Here is a 12,954-nt window from a genome sequence, read left to right as displayed (position 1 = left end):
GTGTGTGTGTGTGTGTGTGTGTGTGTGTGTGTGTGTGTGTGTATGGGGAAGTAAAACACAGGTAACAAGAAGTATCCCAGTTCCACCTCTGCTACTGACTTACACTGTGGTCCTGGGAAAATTCTAGTTTTCCCGGCTGCATAGATTGGGGGTGAAGGTAATGTCTGACAGCCCCCTCTCAGAAAACCCCGAATTCAGATGTCAACAGGGATCACCCAGCCAGACAGAACCCTGAGCTGGGCCAGGTGGGCACTGCACCCTCACCTTCAGATTGCTCTTTCACCCAGATGCCTCATTCTGTAAGAAGAAATGGTCAAGCAGCTGGGGGCTCCAGGGAATTGGCAGGAGGAACACCCACATACATCCACATGCAGGCGGGACACCTGGTGGGGAAGGGCAGGGGCTCTGGGTGCCGATGCCTGCTCTGCCACTCACCAGCTGTGAAGCCCTGGGCAAGGCACTTGAGTTTCTCGAACCTCAGTTGCTTCATCTGTTAAATGGGAATGACTGACTATATGTGATGAAGGTTCACCCAGGGCTTATAATGGCTTAGCCAAGTGCCTGGCATATAGTAAGTGTTTGGCAAGTAGTGGCTGTGATTGCAAATATTGTCAACAATCCTGCAATACCGGTGCCTTCATTACAGACGAAGAAACAAAGGCGTGGGTCAAGCAGCTTATCCAAAATCATGTATTAAGTGGCAGAATCTGAACTCAGGCCCATCTGACCCTGAAGCCTCTGTACTCCAGTCTTGCTTCTCCACTGTGTCTGACCCATCCCCTAGAGCCGGCACATAGTAGGGATCCATAACAACATGCTGAGTAACAGTGAAATGTAGAAAAAAAGTGACTGTAATAACAGGCTCTGTTTCTAATGACCAAGGTAAGGGTGGGCTGACGGAGTTAGAATGAGGTAAAAATTTCCTTCAAGGTCAAAGCCAAGTGCTGGGTCTGAGGGACTCTAGGACTCCCTGCTTCCTCAGTGGCTGGAGCCAGGCCAGGTAGGATAATGTGGGAGCCTTGGTATGTGATTGTGGAAGGCAACCTTTTCACCCCTTCATGACTTCCACTAAAGACACCAGTTGGGAATCCTGTTTTGGGCATCAGCCAGAACCAGCTCTGACACTGCCTTGCTGTGTGACTTTTGTCAAATGACTTCAGTTCTCTGAGCCTCAGAGCCGTCATCTAGGAAATGGGGATGACCACAGTCCACCTCTGGGGCTGCTGAGAGAGGGAGATAAGATGACATGTGTGGGCCCTGGCTGGTTCGCTCAGCAGTAGAGCGTCGGCCCAGCATGTGGAAGTCTTGGGTTTGATTCCCAGCCAGGGCACACAGGAGAAGCGCCCATCTGCTTCTCCACCCCTCCCCCTCTCCTTCCTCTCTGTCTCTCTCTTCCCCTCCCACAGCCAAGGCTCCACTGGAGCAAAGTTGGCCCGGACGCTAAGGATGGCTCCATGGCCTCTGCCTCAGGCGCTAGAATGGCTGTGGATGCAGCAGAGCGATGCCCCAGAGGGGCAGAGCATCACCCCCTGGTGGGCATGCTGGGTGGATCCCGGTCGGGCGCATGCGAGAGTCTGTTTGACTGCCTCCCCGCTTCTAACTTGGGAAAAATACAAAAAAAGAAAAAAAAGAAATAAAAAATGATATGTGTGAAGCCATATGTTAGAGCTTAGAAGGGGGGCACGAGCCAGGCCACCCTGGGGTTTGCACCCCAGCTCCGGCGCTGCCTCAGGCTCAGCTTCTGTAAAGCCGTGTCCACCACACAGAGGCGGTGGTGAGGCTGAATGCGCCAGGACAGGTGCCGTAAGCGCTTGATAAATCTCCTCTATTGGACTACACCACGTGCAGAGACCCTGCAATTCATTTCACATACAGGTAAACAGAGCCCCTAAGACAAGGGTCGGGAACCTATGGCTCACAAGCCAGATGTGGATCTTTTGATGGCTGCATTTGGCTCGCAGACAAATCTTTAATAAAAAAAAAAACAATAACGTTAAAAATATAAAACATTCTCATGTATTACAATCCATTCATTTCCTACTGCTCATGTTCATGGTTGCGGGTGGCTGGAACCAATCACAGCTGTTCTCCGGGACAACACCAAATTTTTATTGGATAATACGTAATGTACATGGGTAGTTGTATGGCTCTCATGGAATTACATTTTAAAATATGTAGCGTTCATGCTCTCTCAGCCAAAAAGGTTCCCGACCCCTGCAAGAGGTGTGAGGACTGGTCTGAGGTCCCAGAGCCAGTTCATGGTGGACCCAGCTATGGCAGCCAGCTGTATGCAGGGCCCCCTGGTCCAGACCTCAGCTTGCATGGATGACGGACCACAAGACCTTTCACGGCACCTGGACCACCCTACCCAAGGCCAAGGGACTCTAGGAGGTGAGGGAGGCTGAAGCTCCCCTCTCCTGTCCTCCCTAGCGTCTCCAAGGCTGGTTCACTCTAGTGAGGTGTGTTAGAGGCCAAGGAGGACTGACCCATCTTCCTGGCCCACCTGGCTGGCCCCTCCACTCCAGAGTTGACTGCAGAGGCCTCAAGAACAATCCAGGGACCCGGACCGGAACACCATTTGTCAGTCCTGCATGGTGGTGGCGGGCTCATCTCCATGGCAACAGTGTGCAGTGTGAAGGCATCCTGGCATCATTAGGGAGCACACTGAGTAGTATAAACAGAGGCTGCAGTAGATTACACGCCTATTATGAGCAGTCTCAGGCTCTGAACATTGGTAATTATGCCTAATTGTGCATTTAATTGTGTAATTGAAAACCCACATCTCTGGTTCAGGATGGGGCTGCAGAACCTACCCCCCAGCCCCTCAGAAAGAGGTTTAGGAACCATCCCTACCCTGAAAATCCCTCTTCTAGGGTAAGGGGTAGCCAGAGTGGTCACAAGGGAAAGTGTCTATAAACTCCCATTTCCCCTATTTCCTATGCCAGGTTCTGTGACTTGGGGTGGGGGTGGGAGGTGGAGCATGCTTAAGGCAAGAGTACATGGGAAGAGCACAAAAACACTCACAATTTTAATTATTTGTACTAGATACCATTTTGTGTTATCAGCACTGTCCTCTCAGGACCCAGAACCACATCTGGTGACTCCAAGGGACCTAGATCATCATTGGCCCCATTATGCATCCAAGTGGTTGTTCAATCCATATATAAATTCTTAATTACTTCCAGGGACAAGGAACTTACTACCTTTGATTGTCAGCTTGCCACTGTAGTTTGAAAGCCACTGCAGCACTCTCTCCTCTATCCCCCAGTGTCACAGACTGGAGAAAACAAGGCTCAGAGAGAGGCAGGGCCAGCTCAAAGTTGCACAGCAAGTAAGGATGAGAATCGTGGAATTCTGGCTTGCAGCTGAGGACACATTTTGTACCATAAGGTGAATCAGCACTTAGGAGTGTGCCGAGCACTTTGTGTGGTGTTCTTAAATATTTTTTAAATTTTTTAAAATTGATTTTAGAGAGACAGAAAGAGGGAAGGAGAAAGGGGATGAGGGAGAGAAGGGAGATGAGGGAGGGAGAGAGAGAGAGAGGGAGAGAGGCATCCATTTGTTGTTCCACTTAGTTACATATTCACTAGCCGCTTCCTGTATGTGCCCTGACCGGGATCGAACCTATATAACCTTGGTGTTTTGGAACGACACTCTAACTGAGCTAACCAGCCAGGCTCTTCATAAATATTTGGTGAATGCAACTCTGGGTAAGGTTAGCTGGTGGCAATTCTTACTCCCTGACCCAATGGTATTTAGTTTTTCTGGAGTTCAAGAAGCTCACCTGTGGTGACCAGGGGTTAGTGATGGGTCAGAACCTCTGGTCTGGGACTGTGTTACAACCAAACATGCTGTGTGGCCATTTGGGATGGGGACAGTATAAACACTCATCCAAACAGAAAGAGGAAAGAGGATGTCACCTGAGTCCCTGACAACCTGATGACACCCAGGTGTAGAGCCTGGAGCAGGCCCTCAAAGGCAGGGGTCTCCTGCTCTCCCCAGAGCCTGATATTCCCATCAGTCACCGCTCCTGCAGCAAGGTGGGCCCTGGGGCAGCAGTTCTCAGTGATGACTCAGAGCTGGAGTCCAACCTTCTCCCTTTACAGGGGGGACACAGAGGGTCAAGCCTTTCTCTCTGATTCCTCCTGAGTGAGTGCCGGGCTCCGTGCCCAGAGCTCTCCCTGCATTATCTCAGGGCACCCTCCCTATAGTCCCTATAGTCCAGAAGGAAAGACTAAGGGACAGTCAAGGCCAAGGCCACAAGATTTAGCTGAACTTGCCACTTCAACTTGGGCCTTCCACTGGTTGAAAAAGGGGACATATCCCATTTCCTATCCCACAGAATTCAGATTCATAGAACCTGCTTTCTCATTTCTGGGCCACTCAAGAGTATCAACCCTTTGTGAGCTCCTACTCAGCTTATCTTACCTCAGAGGAATCTCTGACAACTCTTTGAGGCAGATTACTACTATCCTGATTTCGAGAAATGCAGGTGGAAGCTCAGAGATAAGTGTCTTATCGACGGTCACCCAGCTACAAAGAGGCAGAGATGGAACTCCAACCCAGCCTGACCCCAAAGCTCAAGCTCTTCCCAGTTAATGTCCCTGACCCAGGATTCGCCAGCTGCTTTGAGAGGCAGGGGTTAGGGGGCCAGGGCACCCCATAAACACCTCAACCACAGTTACAGTTCTTCTGAAACCCTGGTGCTTGCTGGCAGAAACATGGGACTCTGGGCAGCTTGCTTTGCTACCTGAGCCTATCCCTCAGTTTTCAAATCACTATCCCTTTCCCCTCCCAGATCAAGTGGGGAGGGAGGCCCAGGACACGGGGACTGGGACTGTCCAGACCAAAGACAGCTCCACGCCCTGTGGCCTGCAACTAGCTTTGAAAAAACACATCTCTGGTCTCAGCCTGCTCTCCCAGCACCCACCCCTCCCTGAAACTAGAGGAAAGAAGAGCCTCTGATGAAGAGACCAACAGAGCTTGGTTTAGATTTTATAATTGTCCTCAAAACCTTTCCCCTTGATCACTTATCTCAGTCCTAGACTGTGTCTTGTTTCCTTGGTAACAAGTCACTTCATTCTTCTGAGCCTCAGTATGCCCACCAGCAAATGGGTCTAAAAATCCTCCCTACCTCATAGAGTTGTTATGAGGGCTAATAAGGCTTTAGTACAAGTTAATTTCTTTCTTGAGTAATTTTTTCTCAACCTGCATCATAATTTCCTTAAAACCAACATAGGCCTCGGGATGAGTAGACATGGGGACGGGGTGGGGGTGGGGCATTGTTGGAACATTTGGTTGGACAAATGTTCAACCAAAATTGAGCTCAGAATATCCGGTATTTCCCTGGCCGGCTGGCTCAGTGGTATCCAGCGTGTGGATGTCCCAGGTTTGATTCCCAGTCAGGGTAACAGTAAAAGCGACCATCTGCTTCTCCACCCCTCCTTCTCCCTTTTCTCTCTTTCTCTCTCTCTTCTCCTCCCACAGCCATGACTAGAATGGTTCAAGTACATCGGCCCCAGGCACTGAGGATGGCTCCATGGAACCTCCGCCTCAGGAGCTAAAAAATAGCTTGGTTGCAAGCACGGCCCCAGATGGGCAGAGCACTGGCACCAGATGGGGGTGGATCCTGGTTGGGGCACATGTGGGTGTCTGTCTATCTCCCCTCCTTTCACTTGGAAAAGAAGCAGAAGAAAAAAGAATATCTGGTATCTAGTAACAACCCTTAATGAGTGAGGAAGAATTTAGGTTTCTCCAGCTTCCACATCCAGTATCCCCATGATCTTACAGGGGGAACAGTGGGCACACAGGTAGGAGCTAGGAGTCCTAGACCTGGGTTTGAAGCCTCATTCTGTCCCTCCTGTATATGTGGCCATGAATAAGCCAGACAGTAACAAGGGACAGGTATAAAAAGTGCTTAATGTAGTGCTTGGTTCATAGCAGACACCAAACAAAAAAGAAAGTTGTTTATTATTATTATTATTGTTGTTGTTGTAATTTCCCACTAAACTATATACATTTTCCATATAAAGAAACTAAGACTTGGCCCTGGCCGGTTGGCTCAGAGGTAGAGCATCGGCCTGGCGTGCGGGGGACCTGGGTTCAATTCCTGGCCAGGGCACATAGGAGAAGCGCCCATTTGCTTCTCCACCCCCCCTTCCTTCCTCTCTGTCTCTTCCCCTCCCGCAGCCAAGGCTCCATTGGAGCAAAGATGGCCCGGGCGCTGGGGATGGCTCCTTGGCCTCTGCCCCAGGCGCTAGAGTGGCTCTGGTCGGGCAGAGCGACGCCCCGGAGGGGCAGAGCATCGCCCCCTGGTGGGCAGAGCATCGCCCCTGGTGGGCGTGCCGGGTGGATCCCGGTCGGGGGCATGCGGGAGTCTGTCTGACTGTCTCTCCCCGTTTCCAGCTTCAGAAAAATACAAAACAAACAAACAAACAAAAAAAAAAACGAAAAAAAGCCTAAGACTTGAAGAGTTTATGGGCATGGCTGTGATCACTAAATCTCTAATCCGGCAGAGATGGGGGCAGAAGTGACTTGTTCAAGCCTCAAGGCAAATAAGAGCGCATCCCTATGACCAGGCACTGTGCTATGTGGGCACTGTCTCACGGAATCCCCCAAACTGCCATGGGGTAGGGACTGCTGTTCTCCTTTATAGGAGAGAGCCAGAGCTCAGAGAGGGTAAGGGACTTTCTGGAAGTCACAAAGCAAGGCAACAATGTCTGTCTGACCCAAGGTTTGTTGCTCCTAACCCCTGTGCCAGATTTCAGAGCAGCTGCCATTATGGGGAGCTTATCTAAAAATCACCTACCCTTGCAAAGGAACAGAAGCAGAGCCATCCCCCAGTCCCACAGAGGTCCCCTTCTTCACTCCACCTTGCTCTTCCAACATCATAAGGGTCTTGAGAGCTGTTTGGCCTCAGTCTGTTCTTCTGCAAAAGGGAGTCGATCACCCCAGCCCCCACCTGTCCGAAGGCGTCAGTGGCCTGGACAATTCCGTGCTTCGGCCTCTGAAGCCTGGCTCAAGGACCTGAAGCCCCCAGAGCAGACCAGACACTTCCGAGGAAGCCGTGAGCTTGCAGAGGCAGCTGCTTCGGAACACGCCCCCCCCCCCCAGGAGCTGTCTCCCTCCATTTCCACTATCACTATCGCTAATAACGACATCAATCAGGTTGACCACGTTTCACACCATTACGCGCAGCTCAGCAGGAAGCGAAATATATATTTCCTCCTTCGCCCACCACCTTCCAGAAAGTAAAGAGCAATCCAAAAGGGAAGAGAATGAAACTGACGTTTTTCTTAGTACCTACTATGTATAAGGTGCCTGGGTAAGCCCTTTGTACAACTCTGAGAGGTAGGGATGACTTTTTTTTTTTTTTTTTTTTTTTACAGAGGCAGAGATAGACAGGGACAGACAGACAGGAACAGAGAGAGATGAGAAGCATCAATCATCAGTTTCTCGTTGCGTGTTGTGACTTCTTAGTTGTTCATTGATTGCTTTCTCACATGTGCCTTGACTGTGGGCCTTCAGCAGACCAAGTAACCCCCTGCTGGAGCCAGCGACCTTGGGTCCAAGCTCGTGAGCTCTTTGCTCAAGCCAGATGAGCCCGCGCTCAAGCCGGCGACCTCGGGGTCTCGAACCTGGGTCCTTCTGCATCCCAGTCCGACGCTCTATCCACTGTGCCACCACCTGGTCAGGCTAGGGATGACTTTTTGACAGAGGAAGAAACTGGGGTCCAGAGGAGTGAATGCATGTGTCCAAGGTCACACAGAGCTGGGACAAGAACAATCACAGCAGTGAGCACTCACTGGCTCACAGTGCCAGGCACGCGCATGATCTTATTGATATACTATCATTTGCATTTTCAGATGAGGAAACTGAGGCTTGAAGCAATGAACGGACCTGTCTGAGGTCACACACTGCTCAGATGGGAGCAGCAGAGTGGCACCGGGAGGAGAGGGTGGCTCTGTTCGGGCAAGAGAGTGCACGCATCCTGATTCTGTCAGCGACTAGCTTAGTGATCACGGGCAAACCTTGTCACCTCTCTGAGCCTCAATATCCTCACCTGAAAAAGGGGATAATCCCGTCTTTCCCATTGTGTGGAATAACAATCAGAAGGATAAAAATAGTGAAATAGCTAACATTTATCGATCATTTAACATGTACCAGGCACTTTGCCAAGCACTTTACATATGTAAGCTCATTTGGTTAAATGAGGTAATGCATATAAAGTGCTTAGCACAGGACTCCAGAAATGGGAGTAATGATGGCAATGATGAAGAAAGTGATGATGGCTCCCTTGGGCAAATCTCCTCGGTTCATCCTCTTACGGGAAGAACAGAGTGGCCCGTAAGGTTTCAGGAAGGAGGTAGACTAGAAAAGAAGGGCGGGGTCTGGACAGGGGAAGGAAAAGGGAAACAGAAAAATTAGGGAGTGAATAGCAATAATAATGTCAAGATGATCTATCAAGCAGGAGCCAGAAAGGCAAGGGACCCAAGATATTCTACAGAATGGAACCGGGTTGAGATGCAGCGAAACCTCCAGGCCAGCCCAAACTTCATCCCAGAGACCCGGATGGGCAGAACCGGTAGGGCCCTAAAGACACCAAATAATGATTCTTCTCATTTTACAAATGGAAAAACCGAGGCTTACAGTGGGGAAAAGACTTGTCCAAGTTCACAGGATGTCAGTGGCAGAGCTGGGCTTGAATCCAGGCCCCCTGCTTCTCAGTTCGGAGCCCAATACTCACTGCTTCCCACAAAGGGAGAGTGCAGGGGGCACCTGGATGTTTGGGTGACAGCCCCAGGAAAGCAGTCTGTGGTAAGCATCATTAAGATAACAGTAAGAGACATAGTTTACTGATCTCACTCCATGCCTGGCATACTGCTAAATTCATGCATTTAATCCTCACAACAACCCTAAGAATTGGGAACGGTTTGTATTATCGCTAACAGATGACAAAACACTCAGCAAGGGTAAGCAACTTGCCTAAGATCACGCAGCTAGAAAGTGACAGTCAGGACTCAAACCCAGGTCTGACCTGTCAAACTCCAGAGCCTTGACCCTACACTTGTCCACCTGAATGGTACAGCCCCCACCTGCTTCTCCTCCTTTACTGTACACCCTCACACCCTTCTCCCTCACCAGAAGCAAGTCGACCCCAACTGCAGGAGAATACTTGGAACTGGCCTGTTTTATTGTAATGATCGAACCCCACTCAAAAAAGGAAAAAGACACAGTTCCTTTTGTCAAGTTTTCAGCTGAGAAACAGCAGCCGCTTCCTTCTCTGCCCCTTTCCATTGGATGAGAAAACAGTCTCCCTTCTCTCTGGGATGGTATCGGGATGGTATCAGGCTGGTGAATTCCAGCATCTGGGAGCACATTACAGAAGCTGCCAGGTAGCAGAGACCCCTGGGGGTGACAACTGAAGGGACCCACTGTGCCATCAGCCCAGACAGAGCAACAGAGCCAAAAGACCAACTTTCAAGTCTCTTGTCCGAAGCACCTCTCCAAATTATCTCGTGTAACCCTCACAGGTTGCCCAAGCCAAGATATTAGAAGATTCAGAATCCCAGCCAGGTCATGTCTAACTTCAGAATGAACCCCTTATGCTGGTGAACCCTCTGTGTGGAAGGATGGGTTTAGCTTAGCTGGTGAGAGCTATGGAAGCAAGTGAACGGGAGGCAAGGAGAGACTACCTCCACTCACCTTCAGCATTCCAGGTCAATGCTCTATCCACTGCGCCACCACAGGTCAGGCTCCACCCACCTTCTTCATCTCTTTATAGAGAGTAGTAAGCACATCCCAAAGGACCCCAACTTAATCAGGGCCAGAAGTACTTATTTTATTTATATAATTAAGAAGACAACAGAGGCCACTGGTCAGCTGCCCGGCTGCAAAGCCTGGCTCCTAACTGTAGAACTTCGGGCAAGTTTCTTTATAGGGTCATTATAAGGAATTCATGAGTTAATACATGGAAAAGTGCTTACTAGGGTAGCCAGCACCTAGTAGCTATTATTGCTATTCATGAACAGAATGAGCATGGGACAAGCTATGAATAGTGCTTAGCTTTGGCCTTGGCCTGGTAGCTCAGTTGGTTAGAGCATTGCCAAAATATGCCAAGATTGTGGGTTCGATCCCCTGGTCAGGGCACAAGCAGGAATCAACCAATAAATACATAAATAAGTGGAACATAATTGATGTTTCTCTCTTTCCTTTTCTCTCTCTCTAGAATCAAGAAATAAAATTTTAAAAATTGCTTAGCTTTGGGGTGCAGAACTGAGCATAGAAGGAAACTTACCATTACCTTCCACTCTGTTTGATTATTAATTTATTCATTTTTACAAATGTGTAAAAATTACTTTTCTAATAAAAAGTCCTAGTTTAAAATTTAAAAATGAGCAAACAGAAAAAAGAATCCTCTGAAAAGTTCAGCACTTCTTGGCATTTTATGTTCCTCAAAGTAGATAAAGAAGGGTGTTTCTACTGTCAGCCAGGAGTTGCCAAAATAACAGATTCATTCATTTATTTTACAAATATTAATGGAGTGCCAGGCACTGTTCCAGCTGCTGGGGATTTAGCAGGGAACAAAACAGATCATTTCTGCCCTTCTAGAGTTTCCATTCTACCTGATCTTAATTAATTTCTGCACCCTGCAAGGATGAGCAATTTACAGATAGGCAGACCAAGGGGGCCCAGTGAGGGAAGTCACTGGCCTGCCTGCCACAGCTGGTAGCAGGGCTACAACCTTCTAGGCTGGGCTGTTTTTACCACTGCCCCAAGAGGGCAGGTCTGTGGATGGCAAGTTTGGGGCTGGTGTCCCCAAGAGGTGAGAAGCAAGGTGAATGAGGAGGTCTGCACAGCCAGGCTCCAAGCTCGACCCTATATTACTGACGCTCCTGTGGCGGAGAAGGGGCGGCGGTGCAGGCAAAGTGGAGACTTAGATCACAGAGGCAGGAAGAACTCTCACTCAGGCTTGAGTTCTGCCCACAGAGGTCCCCATGCATCTCTATCCAGAGGAGCAGCACAGCTTCAAAAACCCCTTGTTGTTGGGCCTCAGTTCTAGGGTAGGCAGGAGATCCTGGCCTCTCCTTAACCACCTTCCCAAATGCAGCTGCCAGAGCCTGAACTGAAGGACAGAGTTGGTCCCCTTCAGCTCCTGAATTGACTCCACTAGCCTCCCTGAGATAAGAACCTGAGCTCCTAAGCTGGGGTGAGACATGGTGTCCTCAGATGCTCCCATCCTCCCCAGAGCACCCAAGTACCCCCACCTCCATCAGTGCCAGCCCAGGCAGAGGAGCCACTCTGCCTGTTCTCGCCCCTGATGCTCTGGTGGGACTGATGACTGATGGAACACTCATGGCCACAATGGCCACAGCCAAAGCAGGGGGAGGTCAGCACCCTGTTTGTTAGACTGGTCCAGTAAGTACCTGGCAGCTCCTTTTGACCCTTTCTAGGGAGATGACTTTCCCTTCCCAGGCCCACCCTGAGGGTGAAGGGAGGCAGAAACAGCACAAAGGAGTGAACAATTCTTAAAGTCTAAGGTCCCAACAAGATCCCAACATACACAGATGAACTTGAACCAGAAATGGTCAGAGATCTAGAAACATACCAAAGAGAGACCCGGAGAGAGAGACACACACACACACACACACAGGAGCAGAGACTGTGAGAAACGCTCACAGGGGCGGAGACCAGAGGCAGAAACCCAGAGGAAGGCAGACCCATGCAAACGAGTGATCTAGAGGAAAACACACGGCAAGGACCTCAACACATCCACAAACGAGCCCCGGACACACCCCCAGCCCTAGCCAGCCACAGTCCCACAGCGCACCTCCCAGCAGGAGGTCTCTGTACAGTGTGGGCCAGACGCGTGGAGCCCCAGGCGCGGGGCGGGCCGGGGACGCGCGCACAGGGCGCACTCCGGGACTGGGGAGCGCCGGGCGAGAAGCGCACACAAAGAGCACGGCCAGCAGGAGCAGACTCCGCCCGTCCACTCTGTGACTCCAGGCCACCCCCACCCGGGCACTCTCATCAGGCACACACGCAGAGACACAGCATCCCACCCGCACGCCCCGGGACCCCGCCCTGCCGCGCCCCACCCTGCTCCGGCCGCGGCGCTCACCAGCTGCAGGCAACAGAAGGCGACAAGCGTGCAGCGCCCGCTGCACTTGCCCATGGCTCCAGGGGCCGCGCGGGCCGTCCGCTGCCGCGGCGCCCCACTAGCTCGGCGGCCGCCGCCTCCTCCGCACCGCGCGGACTCCGCGTTCTTCCCGCTGGGCGCCCCGGGCAGCGGGGCCGGGTGTTTAGGGCCGGGCCCCGGAGCGCCGGGTCCTCAGGGCTAGGGTGGGCCGCCTGCTCTCTGAGTCCATGGTCGGTCCACCCGCGCGCTGGCTCTGCCGCGCCGCGCCTTCTTTGTCTGACCGGCCGGCCGCCAGGCGCGCCGCCTGCCCCGGGGCGGCTGGCGGGGAGCTCAGGCACCGAGCGCAGCGCGGCGCAGAGCAGCACTGCCCAGCTGGGGCAGCCGCCCGGTACCTCCGCGGCCGCGGCTTCCCGGCCCCACCACGTGGCTCCACCGCTGCCGCCGCCACCACCGAGAGGGAGGGAGGGAGTGGAGGGGAAGGTGGGGCGGGGCGGCCGCGGGAGCCGAGGGGAGGTGGGAAGGGGTAGGGAAGTGGAGAGTTGGGGGAGAGGCAGGGAATGAAGTAGAAAGAGTGCCCACTTGGAGGGTGGGTGACAGCCCTGGGTCAAACCCAGACTTCCCCCCCTGGCTCACTCTCTGTGTGACCTTGGGCAAATCATGTCACCTCTCTGGGCCTCAGTTTTCTTAAAAGAGGAATAATACAAGTTCTACTTCAGTGTTGCCACGAAGATGAAATGCATTTATGCGAACAAAGCACTTAGCTCTGTTTGTGCCCAGCTTCCTGAGTGTGCTGGAGGAACCCTTGTCTGTCCTGT

The 12,954-nt window shown here is 51.6% G+C and overlaps 1 protein-coding gene across 3 annotated transcripts in view; it reads right to left on the bottom strand.

Annotated features, from left to right (window-relative positions):
- The window catches only part of NKAIN1 (sodium/potassium transporting ATPase interacting 1), a 49,844-nt gene extending 37,330 nt beyond the window's left edge, over nucleotides 1-12,514 (bottom strand). For all 3 annotated transcript variants that reach the window (XM_066269831.1, XM_066269833.1, XM_066269834.1), the window contains exon 1: nucleotides 12,122-12,514. In XM_066269831.1, coding sequence (XP_066125928.1) covers nucleotides 12,122-12,175 — 54 coding nt within the window. In that variant the 5' untranslated portion in view covers nucleotides 12,176-12,514. The remainder of the gene's footprint in view (nucleotides 1-12,121) is intronic.
- Nucleotides 12,515-12,954: the final 440 nt, after the last annotated feature.

The sequence above is a fragment of the Saccopteryx bilineata genome, chromosome 3 (assembly GCF_036850765.1).
Source record: "Saccopteryx bilineata isolate mSacBil1 chromosome 3, mSacBil1_pri_phased_curated, whole genome shotgun sequence".
NCBI classification, from domain to species: domain Eukaryota; kingdom Metazoa; phylum Chordata; class Mammalia; order Chiroptera; family Emballonuridae; genus Saccopteryx; species Saccopteryx bilineata.
The sequence above is the reverse complement of the archived record's forward strand: the minus strand, read 5'-3'. Positions and strand labels throughout refer to the sequence as shown.